Source organism: Schistocerca serialis, chromosome 2, assembly GCF_023864345.2.
Source record: "Schistocerca serialis cubense isolate TAMUIC-IGC-003099 chromosome 2, iqSchSeri2.2, whole genome shotgun sequence".
Taxonomy (NCBI): domain Eukaryota; kingdom Metazoa; phylum Arthropoda; class Insecta; order Orthoptera; family Acrididae; genus Schistocerca; species Schistocerca serialis.
Window position 1 is genome coordinate 412,512,006 of NC_064639.1, and position 26,429 is coordinate 412,538,434.

The window sequence follows — 26,429 nt, forward strand, 5'->3', positions numbered from 1 at the left end:
TTTAATTTTGTGTCATCCAACATGGAATTATATTACTTGGAAAGAGCCCATTTTCAAGTTATGAACAAAAACTCTGATTTTTAAGGATATATTCTGTTATATTTACGGGGAATATCCGAGGAGACAAAGTTGAAATTCATAATCAGCACCCTTAAAAACACAGCGAAGCAAATTTTCAGAACTACTCCAAAATACTCTAGGTAAAAATCACCATTTGTTTAGTGTATGTTTTAATTGTATCAGCTGCAACAGATACAAGTCCCTCTCTGTTTGTGTGAGGAGCTGTTTGTTAATTTTTGTAAGACAAAAAAAATTGAATATTTACAGGACTTAGTAAACCAGTGCATAATGGAAGTGTTAGTGATAGTGTGCCAGCGTGGTGAGGATCCAGAAAGTGAAGTGTCAGGACTATCAACAACAGAAGGAGACCGTGATGGTGACTTGGCAAGTCCTGCTCCTCACACAGCATCCAGCAGTGACAGCCCATATCCTCCTTCCTCACCATTACAACAGCAGGAACGTTCATCACCAGCTCTTCCACTGACTGATCCCCAGGAACGTGCCCTACGTTATCTCACCAATTGCTACACAAGAGTAGCCACAGAGGAAAGGAATCATCCAAAGGTAAGTCTTTGAGCCTGAATCTGCATCTGTCGTTCTCATTGTATACATAGTAATTTAATTGGTGCCTCAAATAGTGGATGTTCATTATTTTAAACATCTCATTAGATTTGGTATTTATCTTTCATAACTTACTCCTAGTGGAGGTGTTCATATAAGAGCCTTTCCCAAGTAAAAATTAATTTATTGGTGCGTATTTTGATTTGTAATTACTTTATAACACCTTGTTGAGATACAACATCCTTTTTCAACTTTGTAAATGGGCTAATGACTTCTCCTGAGTCTGATCCAGATTCATCTCCTACGGAACTTTTGTTCAAAAAAATAGTGTTGTCTTCTCCCCCCCCCCCCCCTTTCCCCCCCAAAAGTGAAGTGGTTTAAGTGTAACCTCTTTTTTCAATAGCCACCAACTGCTTTTCATCCACAATGAGGAATACTGTGTTAAATACTCACTGTTCTTGTATGATGTATAATCTTCACTCTTAATCCATCCTTACTTCCATAATGTGTCACAAAACAGTTTTCAGAATCGGCAGAAAAGGCAGTCTTTGTTAGGTTTTCACTTTAAAGAAAGTTAAGTGTTGATTTTAAATGACACATTTTCAACCAGTCAGTGTTAGTTTCTTGAGGATAATAAGATACGTGTCAGTACAAGTTCCAGTGAAATGTAATTTTGCCTATACTGAATGTGATTTCAGGGTGTATATTAGAGATGGGCAAACTCGTTCTTCCTTGAGAAATAGTTCACTGCTTATTGTTCTTTTTTGGGAATCATTCACTTTTACTCGTTCACCGTTCATTTGTGCTTGGTATATGGTTCTTATGAAAAACTGAAAACTAGTTGTGTAGGTGACTGACGGATGGAGGGCTCCAAGAGGACGCACTTCCCTCACCCATGGAGTACAGAGTTTTTATTCATTACAGAATTCTCACACACTTGTAGAAGTAATTTTCATGATCCTGCAGAACCACTCGTTTAGCCAACTGTAGCGTTATGTGGCTGATCGCAGGGAGATAATATATATGGTGCCACATGGAAAACTGGCCCCGAGTACAGACTGCTCGCCAATTACGCAAGATTTGTTACCCGTTACAAGCAGATACGACAAACAGATAAACATGTAATAATTAGGCAGAGAAGAAATAACAAATAAGCTAATGCAAGCAACAATGGCAAAACAATAGATGACGATTGTTGGGGGACAATGGGCAGTCTAATACGCGGGGCCGATTTTTCGTGTGCCACCCTGTACCTCTAAAATAATATTGTAGAAGTTATCATATTCTCTTTACAAAATATGAGAGCAGACACTCGATTATGGAGCGCAGGTTTCATTCGGTTGTAAGTCAGCCTGCTTTCCATAGCAATGAACATGCTGTTTTACCTTGGATCAAAGAAAGATGGAAAATAGCTGCTTGTCTGTGCCGTACCAAATTCCTTCACTGCCTTCTTCAAAATATAGTTGTGGAGTTGCGTATGAGGCGTTTCACCGCTGTCGTGGAACCGAATTCCCCGTCACAGCTTTCTTAACGTAATCAACAATAGCTAAAGGTAGTGCTTCCTAGAGCTATGTTTTGTTTAACAGAATGCCATGTGCATTGCGCTATGCCTTAAAAAAAATTTTCTACTTTATCACTTTCGAGAAAGATTAGTCAAAGGTTCTTTATGACTGGTTCATTTTTGTTTATAATCAATAGTATTCTCATTTCTGATAGTTTCTTACTTCAAATTCTTCGTTTTCAGTATCAGTTTGACGTTACTAGTACTTGATAAAAATATGTTTTCTAAATAGTTTGCTGTTTTATTTCCCAACTTACTGGTAATTTTCTTGAATACATGTTAAATGCTGTCGTAAAATGATATAATGTTAGATCGTCAACTTGAGAAATGTGTCATTTCCAGAATCAAAATAACAACACAGAAAGGTTTACTTCAAAGAAGGTAATCGTGAATCACGCCTGTCTTATAAGTATCAAAGTAACCTACCCATAATAAATACGAATATTGAATCGATATCCATCATTTAGCGGAGAGTTCCGGTAGCATGACACATCTCAAAAGTGATCAATTAATTTATATCAAAAATGGCTATTTTAGAGCCTTGCCCCCCTCCTTGGAAAAATTGCTGCGGACACTCACAACTAGTAGTATTATACCTTTCCTATTCGAGGGAAGATTGTAGCAAGTGCAACGTCTTTGTTTTCTGTTCAGTTATGTAAAATAATTCACATTCACAAGGGAATTACTCACATTAAATAACTGGCCAGTAATGAGTCGTCTATCAAACCAACATTAATAGTTTTCTTTTGCAATTTGCTGGTGTCTACATCACATTGTCTGCACATCAAACTGCCTCTCCATTTGAAAGACATTTCTTACTGAGCCAAAATGAACCCCAACCCACTTATCTTCCCTCCCCCCCCCCCCCCCCCCAAAGAAACCAGACCAGAAGGTAATGCAAATTGGAAACAATCAAACTTAAAAATAATTAGAGCCTTCCTAAATGTAATGTTTTGCATATGAAAGATACACGAAAATCGTTGTATATGAATTTCCTTACACTACAAATTAAGCAAATTATTGAAAGTTAGTTGCTAAATCAAGCCGATGAAATCAAAAAATATATTAATAACAAAAAAACTTGCCTTATTATTAGTATGTCTTTCGCTGTTCATCGATATAATGAAGTGAGCTGATATGCCCGTTTGTTGCTTGAAAAGACGTACCTATGACATACAACGTAATTTTTATGTAATTTACGTAACTATAAAATACTTTTTAATCACTGGTCATGGACGCTGAATAGCCAGAACTAGTAGCAAGAACAGTTTGAAACACATGTAAAATGGGCGACCGCAGTGAACGAAATGAACAACTGGATACTGAACTACCTAGGAGCAGTCGGCAGCATAACTGCGACAGGTGATCATGTGAAGAACGACAAGTGCGGCCGAGGGAGACTGAGAATGAGACAAGCATGCGACCGAGGCTGGAACAAGAACTGCCGATGTGACTGCCGCAACCGAAGTGAACTAGTGAACTATGAAGCGATCATTCCTCGTTCCCGGGAACTATAAGTAGACCGCTGTGACCGAAGTGAACTATGAAAGACAGTTTCTTGGAATTCGTTCCTCGGTCCTTTCGTTCATCTTGCTGAAATCGTTCCTTTGGACCTGTTCGTTCACGAACAACCCATCTCTAGTGTAAATGCCCTGTGACAAACCTAGGAATTTTTTCACCTGGAAGATACCCAGGAATTTTTTTAAAACTCTGGAATTTTTCATTGTTTTAGTTTTCAGTTAAGTTTTTGTAATTTTGATAGTGAGAATTGACACACTAACAAAGAATTTTACTTTAGCCCGTTACTGTAAAATAATACTGCAGCAATGAAAGAAGAATGAGGGAATAACACTAAAATGAAACTTAAGTTGCAAAGAAAATGTGCCATTTACAACAACAAAACACAATGTACATATGTGTGTCTGGCAACAATAAAATGTGTCAAAGACGTTAAGACGAACCCTGTGCAAATTGCTTTTGATGAGCATGACATCACAACAGCTTACACTTCTAAAAGGTTGTGGCAAAATATTTTGAATGATAGTTTGAGAAGAGTTACTTTCAAAGTGCGTTTCTTTTTATGCAAGACCAATTATGTTATGTGTGAGAATATGTGATGAATATTTTAAATCATGGAGTGTTTGACTTCACTTAATACTTTGAGGAGCATCCACTTAGAAAAATTTTGGGCACAGAAGACTAGCCATTATTAAAAATTTTACTAGCACATTTGTGTTTGATATCTCTTGACTGGTAACACGCGCTATAAAAGACCAAGCTTCAAAGTTAGTTTTTCATATTTATTTTAGTTTTTCCATAGATTACAAATTAGGCAATAGTGATGACAAAAAGTATAATTATCCTTAAAATAAGGTACGAGATTAGTTAATGACTAATTTCACGTGTAATTGGCTTTTCTGCAGTACAGTCCATGTGCTCGACAGAACCTGCAGTCATCCAGGTAACTCATGATATGTTCAGTACACAGTGGTGCTTGTCAGAAATATACAAGCCGTGCTCGTAGGATCCTGCCTAACCACACTCTCAGAAAAAAACAACAAAATTTTTTTTACAAACGATATTATATGTGAAGGCGTAGCTTCTTTATTGTGTTGTTTTTTTGTAACTGTACTGTCTGTATATAAATTTAAGCCATTAATGTTTTGTATTTGTGTGATCGTGCTACTTAAAGTGATGTTGCTATTGGCTGACTACATCATTTGTCCTGTGATCGGAATATCTGCTATCATTGGTTGGCAAGATCACATGGCACGAGCTACAATTGGCTGACAAAAGTACATTGCAGTCTCGATTTCAGTGCTTCAGAAGCTACCATACTGTATTTGGAATCCATATTTATACATTCGTAATACAAAAATATGCAATATACATGTTCCCAGGCATAGAAAGATCTTCCAAAAATGTGTTGTCTTTTGTTGGGTTTTGTTTCCTAAAGTGCCAGGAAGTTTTAGGCCAGTGAATAAAACCTCTGACATTGAGGATTGATCAGTTTTATAGCGCCAAGGGAAAGTATGTTGTCTCGTAACATGGAAAAAAAAATTGTTTTCTCTCAGGGCATGCTGTATTTTCACCTGGGGAAAATGTTTATTTTTAAATGGAAAATCCAGAGAAGTTTTTCTTTTTGAAGTTATTTAGTTCGCCCACCGCTCCACCCTCTCTTGTCCGCGTATACACCCTGGAAAAAGTGAAGCTGCAAAAAAAGTAAGAATGAGTCAGAAATAATTGCATCTTTGCAGCTTTTAACTAAGCTGAGCAAAAATCATTTAGAGTTTGAAATATTATCCTTTGTGACTGAACTTTAGATATTACTTATGATGTAGATCCAAAAAAATTGATTTATATTATTTGTTTCTAGGAATTGATTATAAACTGAGAAAATATCAGAAACAGAAGTAATTTGAACTGAAATAATTGAAATTATTGATGCACTTTCATACATTATGTGTGGAAGCCTTTCTCCTCAGTTGGAATTGTTCATTCATACCTACATCATTTGGTTCCCCTCAAGAATTTACTTAGCTTGAAGGTAACTGTTCTGTACACAAAATGGTGTAGACTCATTGGAGTCTGTAAAAATGGCAGAGGAAACTTATGTTTTTATTATGTCATTCACTTCTGTGGTTTTTTGTTTAATCAAATTACTGTTTTGTCTTGGTCCTGTCCTAAAAATTCAGAATCTTCATCAGAAATGTTCTGAGTTACCTCAGCAAAGTAGTACTGATACTTAAGATTCCATTTCTTCAATAGCTTCAGCCACTTGACAATCAATGAAAGCTGTTTTATGGAAATTCAAGAAGCTGTACAACAGATGCAATGTCAAGGCATTCTCTTGAATACCAGGATATATCAGGAAGCAGTGAAACGTTTCCTTCCAGGAAGCAAGGACACTGCCTGACTAAAAAAAAAAAAAAAAAAGAGAAAGAAAGAGCACTTGGAAGGGGAGGAGGAAGCAAAATAAATCTTCACAGGTTGAGGGAGTATGTGATACTACTTCAGTGATTACAAATGACTCTGAGCACTATGGGGCAGTGATTACAAAATTGAGCCAAATTTACAAAGGATTTGACAGTATGAGCCCCCTTATTTAGTATGACTGCACCTCCTGTGGTCTGGATGCATTGATTTTGTTGGGAAGGGTGTTACTAAGCCATTATATCCTTTCCTGAGGCGAGATGGCCCACAACTGTTGTATTTGGTGCAGGATGTCCTGGCCACAGGCACTGGGACAGAGCTGAGATCCCAGTCGGTCCCCCACATGTTCAAGGGCAGGTCTGGGTGGCCATAGGAGTACCTTAATATAACACAGACAGTTGATAGAGGCTCATGCCATGTTTGGACAATCGTTAGCCTGATGATAAATGGCATGACAATACTGTTGTGAGAGGTAACTCATAAGCATGCAGGATGTCTGTGACATACCATTTTGCTGTCACTATTCTCTCAATTGCTACCATTCGTGACCAGGAGTCATACATAATGGCTTACCAAATCATGTAGCAGTAACACATAGTCTATGTCTATCCAAGATACTGAAAGAATGGAACCTCTCCTGAGGTTGCCACCATAACTGCCAATGATGGTCATCTAGTGTGATGCAGAACCGCGATTCATCACTGAACACAAAGTGAGGCCATTCATCAGCAGTCCCTGCTTTCTAGTCACGGTATCACTCCAAATACAGCTGTTAGTGGTGTGTTAATGTCAGGTTGTGCTTGGGATAGTAATTCCCTAGTCTGTCTGCTGCTAGCCTCCCAACTATTGGTGTAAAATGACACACAAAGGTGCAGTGAGTCCATAACTTGTTCTTGGTTGGCAGACACAGAGGTGGAGGGGTCACAGTGTTCTTGGTGCACAATACATCGATCCTCTGTTGTGGTGGTCAGACACAGCCGAACAGAATCTTGGTATGAGTATGCCTGCTCTCATGTCCCCATGCAGTTGAACATTGGCCCACTGCCACAGCAGACTGCCTCACAAATCTGGATATGGCGTGACTTAACCAGTTGGCCAATTGGAGACCTACAATGACATCTCCATCAAACTCTTGTCAGGTCTCAGAGTGATCCCTCGACATCTGGCGATGTTCATGCCCCTTATATGCGCAGTGTGGGTGTATTGAGTTACATTAACATTTGACCAAGTCTTATGAGTGCTTCACTTTTTGTGCCAGGAGACAAAGAACAGACATCGTGATGTGGTGTAGCATCATTTAGCATGCTGTTGTATTTCTGTGGGTGGTTGAAAGTAGCAAACAACAAGCTGTGGACAGTCACATTAACAACCTGAGCACGGTATACCTCTTGCCAATCACAATTATGCAAGAAAGTGAGAGTTATCAGGCTAAGAATAGGACATCGTCCATAAACACACGACTTCCTTTTCCAGTGATATTAGTCAATATATGGAACTTTTGGAGTACCACTTTAAGCACAACATATTTTAACGAAGTGTATTTTATTTGCTGACAAGTAGACATCTCTCTTCTTATCTGGTGATCCAGCCTCTATTTTAAGTGACAGTGAGACTTACTTTAACATTTTGTGTAGTGTCAGGCTTCTCACTAAAAGGTTTGGAGGTAATTTTAATGAAGTCTTGGAGTGTCTGGCTGTTTCCCTGGTTTTCCTGGTAATGAGGCAACTACACACATGTGAGGGGGAAAAATTTAGTACTTGGTAAGCATATACTAGTTTCATTGGGTATTGTTATACACAAGGACTATTTTAGTTTCCTTAAAAAGGACAAAACACACACACACACACACACACACACACACACACACACACACACACACACACACAAAGTACTACTACTACTACTATTCTGCATTGTAATATATTGATGCCATTCTACATTCAATGTAGGCTTACTTCTTAAATATAAATTTTGTACAAGCTTGATTGACCTACCAGTATCTACATATCCAGTGGAATCGCGTTAGTATGTCTCTCATTACCATGTTTTCCCATGTAGTAGTACATCCAGTTTTGGGAGTCCCAGCCCCAGCTGCTTTAAACTCAGGTTAAAACGATTCATTTATACATTCTCCCTGCCCTATTAGTGTTTTCAAATTTGGTCATATCAGTAGTGTTTACCCACTGCAGCTTTTGTTGCTGGGAGTTCTGGTAGTGGTGGAAGTAGGTCATCTGCGCCTGTGCGATGAGAAAACATGCAGAGACAGTGCTTTTCAGTGCCACCATCTTTGCACATCATACATATCATTTGCTATGGTAGAAATGAAGCTCAGAAATGGTTTTTATAGGTTGGCATTAACCCTGAAGACTTCAGACTTTTACCGACAAGCATCAGTTGGAGGCAGGGATGAAGTTGTAATCGCCAAACAATAAATTGAATATTTATTAGTGTTTAACTCTGCAGCTGGTGTCCTTTGTTTTTGTTTGGAATTTGACTGACACAGTTTGTGGTGTTTTCTTTTCTTTTCTTTTCTTTTCTTTCTTTCTCTCTCTCTCTCTCTCTCTCTCTCTCTTTTTTTCCCCACCAAATACGTCAGGACAAAAAGATGGACAAAAAGACAGTGAGTAAGTTAACATACAAAGAAAAGTGGAACTTTATTCAGAAACTGGACAAAAATTCACACAAGAAGTGTATTTATATTGCATGAAAACTTAAAATTAACTATATGAACGTCAAGTAAGATGGTGAACAAACAAAAAATAATTGAAGCAGCATGTTTGGTTGGGAAAAGGAAATGTCAGTCATAAACTAGGGTGTGACTATCAGTCTCCAGATGTGGAAAACGTGCCATTGAAGTGGAGGTAATAAGCTTGTGCTTTGAATATTGCAATTAATGATACTGTGGTTCAGGTTAAAACAATATATTTGGCACTAAAGAAGGGCTCACAGATTTCAAAACATCCAATGGTTAGATCAAAAGGTTCAAGAACTGAAAAAATTTCGTGTATAATTGTGTTAGAGGTGAAACTGAAAGTGTAAACATTGAAACTGTTATTCACAGAAAAATTTGCATCAATCATAAAAAGGTACAGTCCCAATGCTATTTTTAATACAGATGAAATAGGCTTATTTTTTCACATTCCGCCTGATAAAATTTTCAAGTTCATAAGAGAGAAATGGGATGGAGGGAATTTAGTAGAGGCTAACTGTCCTTATTTTGTTGTAATGAAAATGTAACAGAAAAGTTGGTGCCACTAATAACGGGAAAGCCGAAGAATGTGTGAACATTTTCATGTAAATGTATTTCTTAAGTTGAAAGCATTGGTAACAATAATTATATTCAAATAGTTGTTGCGTGCCAGGGATGGAAGTTTGGGTGTTAGAAAAAGCAAAACCATCCTTTTTATTGAACAGGCTGCAGTGCAACCCCTAGATACACCGTATCTACATAATATAAACATAGTGTTTTTTTCCTCCCAATTGTACAAGCCACCTTCAGCCATTTGGCTATGGCATTATAAAATGTGTGAAACAGAAATACAAGAGATTCTTGTAAAGAAGGGGCTGGTCTATCTTCAAAATTGAATTGGAAAGGGGGTGAGCTATGACACCAAGTATTTTGTAAGAAGTGCCCCTGGGATTCAATGAAAGAAAACACAATCTCAGACTGCTTCAAGAAGGCTGGCTTGCATTGGATATGTACAGAAGACATCACTATAAAAAATAAAGGAACTGGAGCTGAACAGTGGCAGCAAATTGGCAAATAAAGGGGCAAGTAGAAAACACCTGCTGCGTTAGCTTTGATGTGTATGTTGAAGTTAATGAAGATGTTGCTGCCTCTCAGGCCATGACAGTCGATGAAGTCTTGCAGGAACAGATGACAGAGAAATAAGAAAGAGATGAAGATGGGATGAACCAAAACGTTAGTATTTTCACATGGATATCAGTTGGTTTTTGCCTTCCACTATCCGCCTACTACTTCAGATTTCATTTTTCCCATACCTCATGCGTTTCAAACTTTTTGTGATCTCCCCCCCCCCCCCCAAAATCTGTGTTTGGATGTATTCTTGCATATTTTTTCAGACATATTTCTACATTTTTAAGCGTTTTTATCCTCCACCGTCAATCCTTGCAGAAAAATTTCCTTATCCCTAGCCAGAACCCAATCCCACATACTGTTCCTGTGTTGTTGTGTGGCTCATGGAATCCCCCCAAATGGCCTTACCATCAAATTACCCATCTCTGGCTGCAACCACTCTTTCTACAATGACCTACATCTGTTCAGATTTCGCCATTCCTTAACGCTCACCAACGTAGTCCTACAAACCCATGTCAGTCAGGCTCAAAACTCCTTGCAGTATTTTCTCTCCACCCACAAAATTCAATTCTTCTCCTATGTGGTCCCAAAGTCCTGGATCCCATATTACACATTGAAACTCTTGCCCTCCAGGAACTAGAGCGACATGCACAATGCCATCTCAAAAAAACTCTTCTTCCTGTTCACTTCTTACTCCTGCTTTGGACTACCACCATCCACCACCTCTACAACAACTTCCAAACCTCCCCCACTTCCCCTCATAGCTGACAAACCCTGCCTTGCATATGTACTACATTTACCCCACCTTCAAAAACTTCCTCCCACCACCATACAGAATCCAAAACATAAGCAGACCCAAAACACAGTCATGAACCTTTCCTCCAAAAGCCTTAGCCTCACAGAAGCACCAGCCCTATGAAAAGGCCTCACCTTTTGCCCCACTCCCAAATTCCACCAAGTGGGACTTCTTAAAGACTTTATCTCCTTCTCCTGGTCCCTACAGCTGAAACACTTTCTTGCTTCCACCTCTACCAATCAGACTCAATCAAAGACCAATATTGAACTATGCCAGACTCAGTACAGTCCTCCATCCAAAACTGATCCACCCCCACTGCAATTTTAACTTTTCGGAATTTCTTAACCTCAAACCTTGCATCACAGTCATTCCCCCAAATCCCTGAACATGCAAGGTAGACCGAGCGAGGTGGCGCAGTGGTTAGCACACTGGACTCGCACTCGGGAGGATGACAGTTCAAACCCGCATCTGGCCATCCTGATTTAGGTTTTCCGTGATTTCTCTGAATGACTCCAAGCAAATGCTGGGATGGTTCCTTTGAAAGGGTATGGTCAACTTCCTTCCCCACCCTTCCCTAATCTGATGGGACCAATGACCATGCTGTTTGGTTCCCTCCCCCAAACCGACAAACCAACCATGCAAAGTAGCCTTACATCCGCTGAAAGAACCGCAATCTACCACCTAAAAACTGATTCTGATCTTATAGTCCTACCTGCTGACAAAGGCTCCACCACTGTGGTTTTGAACCACAAGGATTACCTGGCAGGAGGACTCCAGCAGCTGTCAGAGTCATCCACCTACAATCCCTGCCATGGTGACCCCATTCCAGTAATCCAGTAGGATCTCCTCACCCCTACCACTCCACGCACTCCTACCTTCTACATGCTTCCTAATGTCCATAAGTGCAACCGCCTGTGACACACCATTGTGGCCAGTTACTATGCTCCCACTGAGAGAATCTCAGGTCTCGTAGACCAACACCTCAGGCTATTATCTGCAACCTACTCTTGTATATAAACTATACCAACCATTTCCTCCACCGAATCTCCACAGTTTCTGTTCCTTTACCACATGGTGCTCTGCTTGTCACTGTTGATGCCACTGCCATTTACAGTAACATCCCTAATGTGCATGGCCTTTCCGCTATTGAACACTATCTTTCCCAATGCTCGAAGGATATCAGACCTACAACATCCTTTCTTCCTGATCACTATAACCAACTATATCCTCAAAACAATTATTTCTCCTTTGAAGGCATCTCCTACAAACAAGTCCGTGGTGTGGCTATAGACAACTGCATGCGATCATCCCATGCCAACCTATTCATGGGACATCTAGAGGAATCTTTCCTAATCCCTCATCTGGTTCAGATTCGTTGATGATGTCTTTGTGATATGGATCAAGGATGAGGACACCCTATCCACATTTCTCAAGAACCTCAGCACCTTCTCCCCCATTTGCTTCACTTGGCCCTTTTCAACCCAACAAGCCGTGTTCCTCAATGTTGACCTCCTCCTCCTCCTCCTCCTCCTCCTCAAAAATGGGTACATCAGTACCTCCATTCATATCAAACCTACCAATTACCAGCAATACCTCCACTTTGACAGTTGTGACCCATTCCACACCAAGAAGTCACTTCCATACTGCCTAGCCACTTTTGGCCATAATATCTATAGGGATGAGCAGACCCTCTAGAAATATACCAAGGGTCTTGCTGAGACCTTCACAAACTGTAATTACTGTCAAACCTTGTACCAAAACAGATCTCCTGTGCCTTATCTCTCCACCCACCCACCACTCCCAGCCCATGGGCCTCTTTTGCAGGTTCATGCATGGCTACCACAAGGGCCTTTCCACTTCCGTACCCCATGTCTATCCTCTTGCTAATCTTTTTCCCCTCCCTTGGGGAACAAGTCTGGAATGTTGTTGGAAATGTGTTCTGCATATTCAGTAGCCGATATCAGAACATTCTCTCCACTATCTTTCGTTCCTTCTTTATTTTTCCGTTCCCCTTCTCCTACCCTTCCTCCACTTCAGCGTTTGAGGTTCCCCTTTTTCTTCTTCCTCTCGGTGTGCTCCTGAAGGCCAGCCCATAGGTCTGACATGTAACGGGTGATCGGGTAACGTGTAATTTGCAGCCCCAGGTTGAGAGGAAGTGTTCACACATACCCTCTGGTAAAGGCCAGGCCCAGGTAGGAGTGATTGCCTGAGCTTCTACCTTTTTAAATTGCTGATCAGTCCCTCTGTCAAATGTTCGGGAGATGTGACCTGATTGTGTAAACAATCACCTAAGGTGGATGTGCCCGCTTCTGAAGGGTGGCCACCAGTTGGAAGGAGTGCGCCATCGGAGATGCTGGCAGTCATGGGAGATTTTCTTGCACTGAGTCGACGTCTGCTAAACGTAACGGAATGAGGCTAACGATTCAAAGACCCTCCCAGCTGCACAACGGTAACTCATAGTTTCACATACTGAAGATGGTCAGTCATTTTCTTCAGTCAATCTGTTCATTATTCAGAAAGGTGTTGATGCAATTAGTGGCTCTGTGAAATTTTCCTCTCATTTATGAAATGGCACTTTGCTTCTGGAGACTACTTCTGATTCTTGAGCACAACAGTTGCTTGCAGATTCACTCCTCCATGGCTATCCTGTTCATGTCGAGGCTCATCGAACTCTGAATTCTTCTCATGGTGTTATTTACACTAGGCTGCTAGATGATCTGACTGAGGTAGAAATCCAAACATACCTCTCCGATCAGGGTGTGTTGCAGTCCATCCGGTGATGACAAAAATAGATGCATCCTTAGTGTCCCACAAACTCTTTTACTCACTTTTGATAGAGTCACAGATAAAAGCAGGCTATGAAGTTATCACAGTACGACCATTCATACTGAACTTGATGTGGTGCTACCAGTGTCATCGTTACAACCACACTCGAGAGTCCTGTCAACACCAGGCCAAATGTGTAACCTGTGGTAGGGATGCTGATGAGAGCAATTGTCCACCTCCTCCTCCCCAGTGCTTCAACTGCAGTGGTGACCATGCTGTCTCCTCCCACAATTGTCCTGTGTATCTCAATCAGTGGGCTTTCCAGGAGATCTGGGTGAAGGAAAAAGTGCCTCACTCAGTAACTTGCAAGTTGTTGGATAGTTGGAAATCGTGCATTCTACCAACTGGCACCCACAGTACTGTTCTTGCCACATCTTGCTCCACGAAGGATATGGCCACACAGACATGTGACCTCAATTTGAGCACCACGGTTGTGAAATCACCCAGCATCATGGTAACGTCCCCATCTCCCCTCCTCCAGCTGTGCAACCAGCCACCAAACTTTCATCTCATGGGGTGAAGTCACCTGCTACACAGCTGGATTCCTGGAAAGGAGAGAAAGCATACTCCTGTGAAAACTTCCCACATCCCTCCAGCCAACAAACATCTGAGGCTTCCTTTGCCACCCAGAAAGGCTCCAAGAAGTCAAACAAAAAGAAACAGTCTTCTCCTTCACCAATTCAGAGATCCTCTTTGATGATGTCGGCCATGTGATACCCTCGCCTGGCCGACCTTCGTTTCACCAGTACACACCACCAACCGTTTTTCTGCCCTAGACTCTGCCGACCGACAGAGGGAGAATGTCGATGTCTCTGTAGACCTCATGAAGCAGGATCCTCCTGCCTCTGTGCCCTGTAGTAGCAAGTCTTCGAAGGCTGGCACTTGGCAGCTGCCGAGATGACATCCCTTCATTTTTTCCATGTCATGTCTCTCCTCCAATGAAATGTTCGCAGCCTTTGATTCAACAAAGAAGACTTACGGCTGCTCTTAGAATCGCAGTTCCGCTTTTACTCTGCCTCCAGGAAGCAAAATTGCATCCTCACGACCTCTTTGAGCTTTCGCATTTCTTCCCGGTTCGCTTTGTCCTTCCCCCAAGAACGGCATTCTATCTCATGGAGAAATCATGCTGCTTATCTGGGATGATGATCATAGTGAACCATCTCCCTGATGAACGGCTCCAAGCTGTTGCTGTCCACATTTTCCTTCCTCACTTGACCTTTTCCCTTTATACTGTTTACGTCCCTCCATCATTCAGAATAACCAGGGCATATTTCCTCCAGCTTATTGGGCAACTCCCTCACACCTTTCTGCTGCTCAGTGGCTTTAATGCAAAGCATCCCCTTTGGGGCTCACCCAGAACCTGTCAGAGAGGTGCCCTTTTGGTTGACCTTCTCAATCACCTTAACCTCACCTGCTTTAACATGGGAGCACCCATGTTCCTTTCAGACTCCACTCACACCTATTGTCATTTGTACCTCTCCTTCTGCACTGCTCAGCTTGCCCATCATCTTGAGTGGTCCGTTCTCTCTGACACATACTCTGGAGACTGTTTCCTGTGTGCCATCCAATTGTTGACTTCTATCCCAACTAAGTGCACACCAAAATGGCAGCTTTCTAAGGCTGACTGGAAGCTTTACCCCTCCCTGGTGACCTTCAATGAACAACACTTACAGTTGTTGTGACCATGTATAATATCTTACAAACATTATCCTTACCATCGCAAAAGTTCCGTTCCTTCTACTTTCACGTTACTGCACTGTATCCCAGTCCCTTGGTCAACTGAGCCATGCTGAGACACCATTCGCCCACGGAGACATGCTCTCCATGTTTTTAACTGTCATCGTAAGATGACAATTTGCATTCATTATAAACGGCTGCATGCCGTTCTTCAGAATAGCAAAAAAGCTAGCTGGATTTCATTTACTAGTTCTTTTAAGAGTTCCACTACCTGTTCTGTTTTGAGGGCCATTCTCTGATGGTTCTCTGGGACCAAGGTCCATTCTCCAATTTCCAGCCTGACAGTAGCAGATGATGTCATAGTGGACCCCATTGCTATCTCCAACACCTTGGTCTGGCATTTTGCAGAGATTTCATTCTCCTCCCACTTCCACCCTGCCTTCTTCCATCAGAAACAAGCGGAGGTGGCTTGGGCAATACCCTTCTCTTCTCAGAATAGTTAGTGCTAAAATGCCCCCTTTAATATGAGGGAGCTAGATCATGCTCTCACTTCATGCCAATTCTCTGCCCCAGGGCCAGACAGTGTTCACATTCAGATGTTGCAGCACCTTACTCTTGCAGGCAAGCAATTTCTCCTTCAACTGTACAACGGCATCTGGGCAGAGGGCACGTTTCCCAGACACTGGTGTGAAGCCATTGTCATACCTACACCCAAGCCCAGTAAGGAATAAAACCTTCCTTCTAGCTATTGCCCTCTCTCACCAGCTGTGTTTGCAAGATGATGGAATGTGTGATTCATGCCTGGCTGGTATGGTGGCTTGAGTCTCACAATTTACTAACCACTGCACAGTGTGGATATCGAGCATGCTGTTCTACAGTTGACCATCTCGTCACTTTTCCACCCATGTCATGAATGGTTTCCTGCTGAAATACCAGACTGTAGTTGTGTTTGTCGATTTGGAGAAAGCCTTCAACACCAGTGGGAGGACTTGTATCGTCCGTAGTCTTTGCACGTAGAGCTTCCGTAGCCGCATGCCCCATTTCATTCAGGAATTTTTACAAGGCCGAGTTTTCACACTATATGCGAGTTCTGCCTTGTCAGACACCTTTATCCAGGAAAACGGTGTGTCTCAGGGTTCCGTCCTGAGTGTTGTCCCCTTTGCTATCACCATTAACCCTATAATGGCTTGCCTCCCGCTGGGCATCTTCGGCTCCCTTTTCATTGACAGTTTTGCCGTCTATTGCAGTTCTCTATGGACCTGTCTCATTGAGCGATGTCTTCAGCGATATTTTTACTTGTTGAGCACTGACAATGTGTTTCATTTTTCCATTGGCAAAACCGTTTGTATGAATTTGTGGCAGCGTGATTGGTTTTTTCCACCATCTTTAAATCTTGGGCCTGTTGCTCTTCCTTTTGTTGAAACTATGAAATTCCTGGGGCTCATGCTCAGTAGGAAACTTTGATGGTCCTCCCATATGTCTTACCTGGCAGCCCGTTGTATGCGGTCCCTAAATGTCCTACTAATCCTGAGTGGTGCTTACTGGGGAGCAGATCAAACCATCTTTCTCCATTTGTACCGGTCCCTTGTCCATTCGAAACTAGACTACAGGTGTTTCATTAATGCATCTGTGTGTCCATCCATCTTACGCCACCTCATGGCATCCGTTTGGCCACTGGCACCTTTTACTCTAGCCCGGTTGAGAGTCTATATGCAGAAGCTGCCAACTACCACTGCTGCCGTGACGTGCTCCTCAGCAGATACACATGCCGTTTGTCTGCCATGCATGGCCACCCATCGTATGCCTCCTTCTTTGATGACTCCTTTGACTGCTAGTATGGGGCACGTCCTTCTTCTCTGTTACCTCCTGGAGTTTGCTTTTGGCTCTTGCTCCAGCAGCTTAACTTCATGCTACCAGCCACTTTCCTGATGGATGTGAACCCTTCACCACCTTGGCTTCATGCGGCGGCCCTTGTTCACCTTGGACTTCATTCCCTCTGTCGCCTTCAGTTTCAGTTTGGCAATAGTACCTTCGTGTAAACTGATGGCTTTTGGACTGACCGTGGTGTCAGGTGTGCCTTCGTCATTGGCACTGGTGTTTTTTGCTATCAGCCTCCAGAACGCTGACCAGTATATACAGCAAAGCTCTTTGCCGTGTATCAGGCCATGCAATACATCCAGCGACACAGGCTTTTCAATTACATCATCTGTCCTGACTCTGTCAGTGCCCTTCAAAGCTGTGTGTGCTGTACACTGTCCATCCTTTAGTGCAATGGGTTCAGGAAAGCTGTCACTTGCTGAATCTTGATGGAGCCAGTGTGATGTTTATGTGGGTGCCTGACCTCATCGGACTGACAGAAAACGAGGACGCTGACATTGCTGCCAAGGCTGCAGTCCTTGTACCTCAGCCTACTAAAGCTGTCACTTGCTTACACTTGATGGAGCCAGTGTGATGTTTATGTGGGTGCCTGGTCTCATTGGTCTGACAGAAAACGAGGACACTGACATTGCTGCCAAGGCTGCAGTCCTTGTACCTCAGCCTACTAGTTCTTACATTTCCTTCGATGATCTCTGTGTTGCTGTCTGTCAGCAGGTGCTGTGTTCTCTTCCCTAGATTGGGATTAACATGTAGTCGTTTTTAACTCCTATCTTTGTTTTTGTGTTCTACAGTTTTGACATGGGCACATATGACTAGTTGTTTTTGTGCCCACCCCCCACCCTACCCCACTCCACCCCGAAATCCAACTGTTCAGCCACAAAAGAGCATTTCCTTCGTGACTCTTACCACTCAGGACTGGAGCAACTGAGTCACATTCTCTGCCAGGTTTTTGACAACCTCAAGTCGTGCCCTTAAATGAGGAATAGCCTACCCACTATTCTCACCTCCTCCCATAGTGGTATTCAGCCACCCACCGAAACCAAATCTACACAAAAGCCATGTCTATCCCTACACAAGCCCTACTCCCAACCCTTGCCTCATGGTTCATATTCCTGTAATTGACATAGATGCAAGACCTGTTCCATACATCCTCCCACCACCACCACCACCACCACCACCTACTCCAGTCCAGTCACAAGCATCACCTATCCCATCAATGTCAGGGCTACCTGTGGAACCAGTCATGTGATCTACAAGCTATGCTGCAGCTACTGTGCTGCATTCTACAAGAGCTTGACAACCAGCAAACTGCGTGTCCACATGAATGAATGACCACCGACAAACAGTGGCCAAGAAACAGCAGGACCACCCAGGTGCTGCACAAGTTGTCCAACACAACATTCTTTATCATACCTAAGGAAGAAGGGCTGTCATTCTGTTGAATATTAGATAACACAGAAATCTGGGGAAATGGATTATCAGCTGGGGGGGGGGGGGGGGGGGGGGGGGAGAATCACAAAATGTCTGACCATTATGGCTGGAAATCAAGTGTTAATATAGGAATGATTCGCTGGCAGTGAGCAACTGCAATCAGTGAAAATCTTGGCATACTTGTGTTTGCCACTCCCAAAAGTGTGTTGCTTGTAGTATACCAGTTTCTCTTTATCAGTTTTAAAACAATTTATCATACTTTATCTTAGGAGACGCTAGTCGCTGCTGCTGCTGCTGCTGCTGCTGTTGCTGTTGCTGTTGCTGTTGTTGTTGTTGTCTTCAGTCCAGAAACTGGTTTGATGCAACTCTCCATGCTACTCTATCCTGCGCAAGCCTCTTCATCTCCAAGTAACTACTGCAACCTACACATCCTTCTAAATCTGCTTAATGTATTCATTCCTTGGTCTCCCTCTATGATTTTTACCATGCATGCTTCCCTCCAGTACTAAACTGGTGATCCCTTGATGTGTCAGAACATCTCCTACCAACCGATTCCTTCTCCTCGTCAGATTGTGCCACAAATTCTTCTTCTCCCCCATTCTCCCCTCATTAGTTACATGATACCCATCTAATCTTCAGAATTCTTCTGTAACACCACATTTCAAAAGCTTCTATTCTCTTCTTGTCTACACTGTTTATCGTCCATGTTTCACTTACATGCATGGCTACACTCCATATAAATACTTTCGGAAAAGACTACCTGACACTTAAATCTATTCTCAGTGTTAACAAATTTCTCCTATTCAGAAACGCTTTCCTTGACATCATAGCCAGTTTACATTTTATATCCTCTCTACTTCGACAATCATCAGTTATTTTGCTCCCCAATTAGCAAAACTCATCTACTACTTTAAGTGTCTCATTTCCTAATATAATTCCCTCATAATCGTCTGATTTAATTCAACTACATTTCATTAGCTTTGTTTTGCTTTTGTTAATGTTCCTCTTATATCCACCTTTCAAGACATTCTCCATTCCATTCAATTCTTCTTGTCTGATAGAATTACAATGTCATCGGCGAACCTAAAATTTTTTGTTTCTTCTCCATGGATTTTAATTTCTACTCCAAATTTTCCTTTTTTTCCTGTACTACTTATTCGATATACAGATTGTATAACGTCAGGGATAGGCTACAGCCGTGTCCCACTCCCTTCTCAATCGCTACTTCCCTTTCTTGCCCTTCAACTCTTGTAACTGCCATCTGTTTTCTGTACAAATTGTAAACAGCCTTTCACTTCCTGTATTTGACCCCTACCACCTTCAGAATTTGGAAGAGAGTATTCCAGTCAACATTGTCAAGAGCTTTCTGTAAGGCTGCAAATGCTAGAAACATAGGTTTGTCTTTCCTTAATCTATCTTCTAAGATAAGTCATAGGGTCAGTATTACTTCACGTGTTTCAGCATTTATACGGAATCCAAACTGGTCTTCCCCGAGGCCAGCTTCTACCAGTTTTTGCATTCATCTGTAAAGAATTTGTGTTAGTATTTTGCATGCGTGGCTTATTAAACTGTTAGTTCTGTAATTTTCACACCTGTCAACACCTGATTTCTTTGGTCTGGGATTATCATATTCTTCTTGAAGTCTGAGGGTATTTCACCTGTCTCATATACCTTGCTCACCAGATGGTAAAGTTCTGTCAGGGCTGCCTCTCCCAACGCTATCAGTAGTTCTAATGGAATATTTTCTACTCCCGGGGCCTTGTTTCGACTTAGGTCTTTCTGTGCTCTGTCGAACTCTTCACGCAGTATCATATCTCCCATTTCATCTTCATCTATGTCTGTTTCCATTTCCATAATATTGCCCTCAAGTACATTGCCCTTGTATATAGACCCTCCTTATACTCCTTCTTCCTTTCTGCTTTCCCTTCTTTACTTGGAACTCATTTTCCATCTGAGCTCTTTAATTTTCCTGTAGGCAGTATCAGTCTTACCCCTAGTGATACGTGCCTCTACATCCTTACATTTGTCCTCTAGCCATTGCTGCTTAGCCATTTTGCACTTCCTGTCGATCTCATTTTTGGGACATTTGTATTCCTTTTTGCCTGTTTCATTTACTGCGTTTTTATATTTTCTCCTTTCATCAATGAAATTCAATATCTCTTCCGTTACCCAAAGATTTCTACTAGCCCTTGTCTTTTTACCTACTTGATCCTCTGCTGCTTTAACTATTTCATCTCTCAAAGCTACCCATTCTTTTTCTACTGTATTTCTTTCCCCCTTTCTTGTCAATAGTTCCCTATTGCTCTCTCTGAAACTCTCTAGAACCTCTGGTTCTTTCAGTTTATCCAAGTCCCACATACTTAAATTCACACCTTTTTGCAGTTTCTTCCATTTTAATCTACAGTTCATAACTAATCAGTTGTAGTCAGTCCACATCTGTCCCTGGAAATGTCCTACAACTTAAAACCTTGTTCTTAAATGTCTGTCTTTCCATTATATAATCTATCTGAAACATTCCAGTGTCTTTAGGCCTCTCCCACATATACAACCTTCTTTCATGATTCTTAAGCCAAATGTTAGCTGTGATTAAGTTACGCTCTGTGCAAAATTCTACCAGACGGCTTCCTCTTTCATTCCTGACCCCCAGTCCATATTCATCTACTACTTTTCCTTCTCTTCCTTTTCCTACAGTTGAGTTCCAGTCCCCCATGAAAATTTTCATCTCCCTTCACTATCTGAATAATTTCTTTTATCGCATCTTACATTTCTTCAATGCGGTGTTAGTTGGCATGTAAACTTGTACTACTGCAGTAGGTATGGGCCTCGTGTCTATCTTGGCTACAATAATGCATTCACAATGCTGTTCATAGCATCTTATCCACGTTCCTATGTTTTTATTCATTATTAAACCTACTCCTGCATTACCATTATTTGATTTTGTATTTATAAACCTGTATTCACCTGACCAGAAGTTCTGTTCCTCCTGCCACTGAACTTCACTGATTCCCGCTATATGTAGCTTTAACTTATCCATTTCCCTTTTTAAATTTTCTAACCTATCTGCCCAATTAAGGGATCTGACATTCCATGCTCCAATCCATAGAACGCCAGTTTTCTTTCTCCTGATAATGACGTCCTCCCGAGTAGTTGCCGCGTGGAGATCCGAATGGGGCACTATTTTACCTCCGGAATATTTTACTCAAGAGGACACCATCATCATTTAACCTTACAGTAAAGGTGCATGCCTTCGGGAAAAATTACAGCTTTAGGCTTCTCCATGCTTTCAGCTGTTCACAGTACCAGCACAACAAAGCCGTTTGGGTTGATGTTACAAGGCCAGATCAGTCAATCATCCAGACTTCCCTGCAATGAAAAGGCTGCTGCCCCTCTTCAGGTTTCTCTGGCCTCTCAACAGATACCCCTCTGTTGTGGTTGCACCTATGGTATGGCTATCTGTATTGCTGAGGCATGCAAGCCTCCCCACCAACAGTGAGGTCCATGGTTCGTGGGGGGAGACACTAGCTATGAATTTTAGTTTAGCTGTCAGTTACATGAAACTGATACAAATTGAAGAGAGGGAGAGGGAGAGGGATGGAGAGAGAGAGAGAGAGAGAGAGAGAGAGAGAGAGAGATTGCATTGTTCATGCATGATTTTTGTTGTGTTGATTCTTTTTGAGGGAACAGATATTAAACTATCGTTTTTTTGTGCTTGGCTTGTGAAGTCTTAAATACCCAAAATTCAGTTTCAGTTGAATTATAATTAGGCGTTCATGTAGCATTACACCATAATGCATTCTATATTATAGTTATAAATATCATCATCAAGTAACCATTGCACTCTAGAATATTTTATCAGGAGAAGAAAATAGTTTTGTTTGTTAATCAATCAAATACAGATTACAGATAATGTAATCCCTCTCCTATTCATGAAGTATATGCCATATTGGTAATTTATGACAGGTTAAAACTGTGTGGCGGGGCATGAATATGGACATTTGCTGCATATGACACAGGCTGGAATATGGACAGGGGGGAGTTGTGGGTGCTTAAGAGGTGATTGAAAGAAATTAAACTAAACAAAAAAGTGTGGCCGGCCAAGGTGGCCGAGCGGTTCTAGGCACTACAGTCTGGAACTGTGCAACCACTACGGTCGCAGGTTCGAATCCTGTCTCGGGCATGGATGTGTGTGATGTCCTTAGGTTAATTAGGTTTAAGTAGTTCTAAGTTCTAGGGGACTGATGACCTCAGAAGTTAAATCCCATAGTGCTCAGAGCCATTTGAACAAAAAAAAATTGTGTGTTTATTGCAATGATACAGTTCACATTCACACTCTTCAGGAAACATAGAATTATACCAAGAGCATCTAAAAGCAATGGGGTGGTTAGCAAGAAAGTTATTTGAACTGGTTACAGACCGTAAAACCTTACTGAACAATGAAGAAAATGATAAAAAGCTTTAAACTTGTAGGGTCCTATTGCCCATGTTGAAACCGACAACCATGTTTGTATGCTGCTTCTCATGGGTAGTAATGTTACAATTTAGACACCCCCTCCTATACACTTTGTGGTACAATTCAGATCTTCATCTTGTCATTGACTTCTCTCTACTCCATCAAAATTTCACATAATATCTCTCACACCCAAAACCTTCAGATACTCAGATGCACACCAAACATTGTGTGTTAATAGAGTATAAACCAAAACACTGATTTAGTTTGTGCTATGTGTTGTCGTCCAGTAGAAGATGCGTAAACGATAATTAAAAGTAACACCAGAACCACGAAGTGTAGGCAAACCGTATCTGTGAGATCAAAATGCGAAGATCTCGGGTAGATGAGTTGGTAGAGCGTCAGATCATTGTACTAAAGGTCATGAGTTCGAAACATATATATATATATATATATATATATATATGAATATAATAGAGGGAAACATTCCACGTGGGAAAAATATATCTAAAAAGAAAGATGATGAAACTTACCAAACAAAAGCGCTGGCAGGTCGATAGACACACAAACATACACACAAAATTCTAGCTTTCGCAACCAATGGTTGCCTCGTCAGGAAAGAGGGAAGGAGAAGGAAAGACAAAAGGATATGGGTTTTAAGGGAGAGGGTAAGGAGTCATTCCAATCCCGGGAGCGGAAAGACTTACCTTAGGGGGAAAAAAGGACAGGTATACACTCGCACACACACACATATCCATCCACACATACACAGACACAAGCAGAAATGTCTGCTTGTGTCTGTGTATGTGTGGATGGATATGTGTGTGTGTGCGAGTGTATACCTGTCCTTTTTTCCCCCTAAGGTAAGTCTTTCCGCTCCCGGGATTGGAATGACTCCTTACCCTCTCCCTTAAAACCCATATCCTTTTGTCTTTCCTTCTCCTTCCCTCTTTCCTGACGAGGCAACCATTGGTTGCGAAAGCTAGAATTTTGTGTGTATGTTTGTGTGTCTATCGACCTGCCAGCGCTTTTGTTTGGTAAGTTTCATCATCTTTCTTTATATATATATATATATATATATATATATATATATATATATATATATATATATATAAAAAGAAAGATGATGAAACTTACCAAACAAAAGCGCTGGCAGGTCGATAGACACACAAACAAACACAAACATACACACAAAATTCTGCTTTCGCAACCAATGGTTGCCTCGTCAGGAAAGAGGGAAGGAGAAGGAAAGACAAAAGGATATGGGTTTTAAGGGAGAGGGTAAGGAGTCATTCCAATCCCGGGAGCGGAAAGACTTACCTTAGGGGGAAAAAAGGACAGGTATACACTCGCACACACACACATATCCATCCCCCTAAGGTAAGTCTTTCCGCTCCCGGGATTGGAATGACTCCTTACCCTCTCCCTTAAAACCCATATCCTTTTGTCTTTCCTTCTCCTTCCCTCTTTCCTGACGAGGCAACCATTGGTTGCGAAAGCAGAATTTTGTGTGTATGTTTGTGTTTGTTTGTGTGTCTATCGACCTGCCAGCGCTTTTGTTTGGTAAGTTTCATCATCTTTCTTTTTAGATATATTTTTCCCACGTGGAATGTTTCCCTCTATATATATATATATATATATATATATATATATATATATATATATATATATATATTTTGCAGATTATGCCTGAAATCGTTAAATGGGATACCATTTTTCATTTTTCTGGCATGTGAAAGGATGTTTCAGAGTTTGTAACAATGTTCTTTTGGCAGTCTGCTTTCACTTCATTAGTTGAAAGTAGCAAACCTATACAGTACATTTGTATAGATAGGTGTGGTGTTACCTATGCAAATGTACGCTATAGGTTTGCTACTATCAACTAACAAAGATACTGCAGACTGCCAAAAGAACATTGCTACAAACTTTGAAACATCCTTTTACACAACAGAAAAATGTTCTTCCATATAACAATTTTACATGTAATCTGTTAAAAAAAATTTACCAGCAGTGGGCTTCAAGCTTAGGACCTTTAGCAAGACAATCTGACTCTGTACCAACTCACCTACCAGAGATCTGCACACTCAGAGCTCATAGATACGGTTTGCCTATACTCCGCAGTTCAGATGTTGCTTTTAATAGCTGTTTACGCATCTTCTACTGGATGACAGCAAACAGCACAAACCAAATCAGTGTTTTGGTTGATACTTTATTGACACACAATGTTTGGTACCGATCTGAGTGTTTGAATCTGGAGGTTTGGGTGTCAGCTCTAATTTCTTTCACAAACAATAAGCCTGAAGTTATGTTAAACATAGACTCTTCTTCTGATCTCCCTTCTTCATATGAGACCTCACAGTCATAAAGTGCAGCACTACATCAGTTCCACCAAGGATATCAGTCACATAGCGTCATTAAGTTTGGAATGGAAGCAAGAGAAACAGTGACATAGCTGAAGCTTTGAATCGGTTCATGAGGCATTCTCAGATGGCTTATTCAGATGGAAATTGTCAGTAAAATACAGTGTATATGTTCAAGCCCCTGTCTGGCACACAGTTTTAACCAGCTACAAGTGTTTATTTACATTTTAGTATTTTAATGACAGTAGAAATGACAGCTTGTGAGAGTATAGTGGTTTTGTACAGAGTATTCAGTTGAATTTGTGAAGCTTATCCAAGATCATTGGTGTTCTGATAAAAAATAAGACTGTGAAAGAAGCAAATTCTGTACAGTAGTTCATGATAAATATTAAAGATAATGCTGTGCCAGAACATCTCTCAGTTAAAAAATCATTGGTTACAATATTAATTATTTGTCGAAGTCCTCATGAGGAGTTGCTTTTAAATATAATCATTACATCAAGGCCTTGTCCCTGTTGGAAATTTTTAAAGGACATTGTACACTGTGTGTGATAGAATGTTGCTGAACTAATTTTGTTTTGTTTTTGTTTGACAATATTTCAGAGATGCAGTTCACCACCATTGAGTGAAGTTCTGTCAGATCTACGAGCACAACTTGTGCAGTTTGCTGCATTAGTCTTGCAGGGCTCTTTAGACAACTGGCCTGAGGAGAGGCCCACAAGTGCCACCTCTGGGTCAGTGGGAGGTCTGGGAGTGTCAGAATCCCTTCTTTTGTCACCTATTCTTTCACAGACACTGCCTCGAGGATTCCTGCCCGAACTTGTATCCCGAACTTATACATCACCAGGCCCAGGAGATGCCTTCTCAAAGGTAGGCTGTGTCAGTATTGTACTACTTTGTGTTTACTTGCACAGTAGTAAGTCCTTCAGTTAACTGTTCTTCTGTCTTACTGTGTAGGAAACATAACCTTTTCTCCCATTATTCCAAGTCACAAGGTAAATAGACACTTGAATAAGTGACATAATTTATTAACATTGTTGAAATAGTGATTCTTATATTTTTTGTTGGTTAGTGATTTGTTG

At 41.3% G+C, this 26,429-nt stretch overlaps 1 protein-coding gene across 1 annotated transcript in view; it reads left to right on the plus strand.

The window, feature by feature from the left end:
• Window positions 1-26,429, plus strand: part of LOC126457252 (ubiquitin conjugation factor E4 B) — a 284,736-nt gene that overhangs the window by 56,619 nt on the left and 201,688 nt on the right. Inside the window, exons 7-8 of the mRNA XM_050093409.1 lie at window positions 328-624; window positions 25,951-26,217. Coding sequence (XP_049949366.1) covers window positions 328-624; window positions 25,951-26,217 — 564 coding nt within the window. The remainder of the gene's footprint in view (window positions 1-327; window positions 625-25,950; window positions 26,218-26,429) is intronic.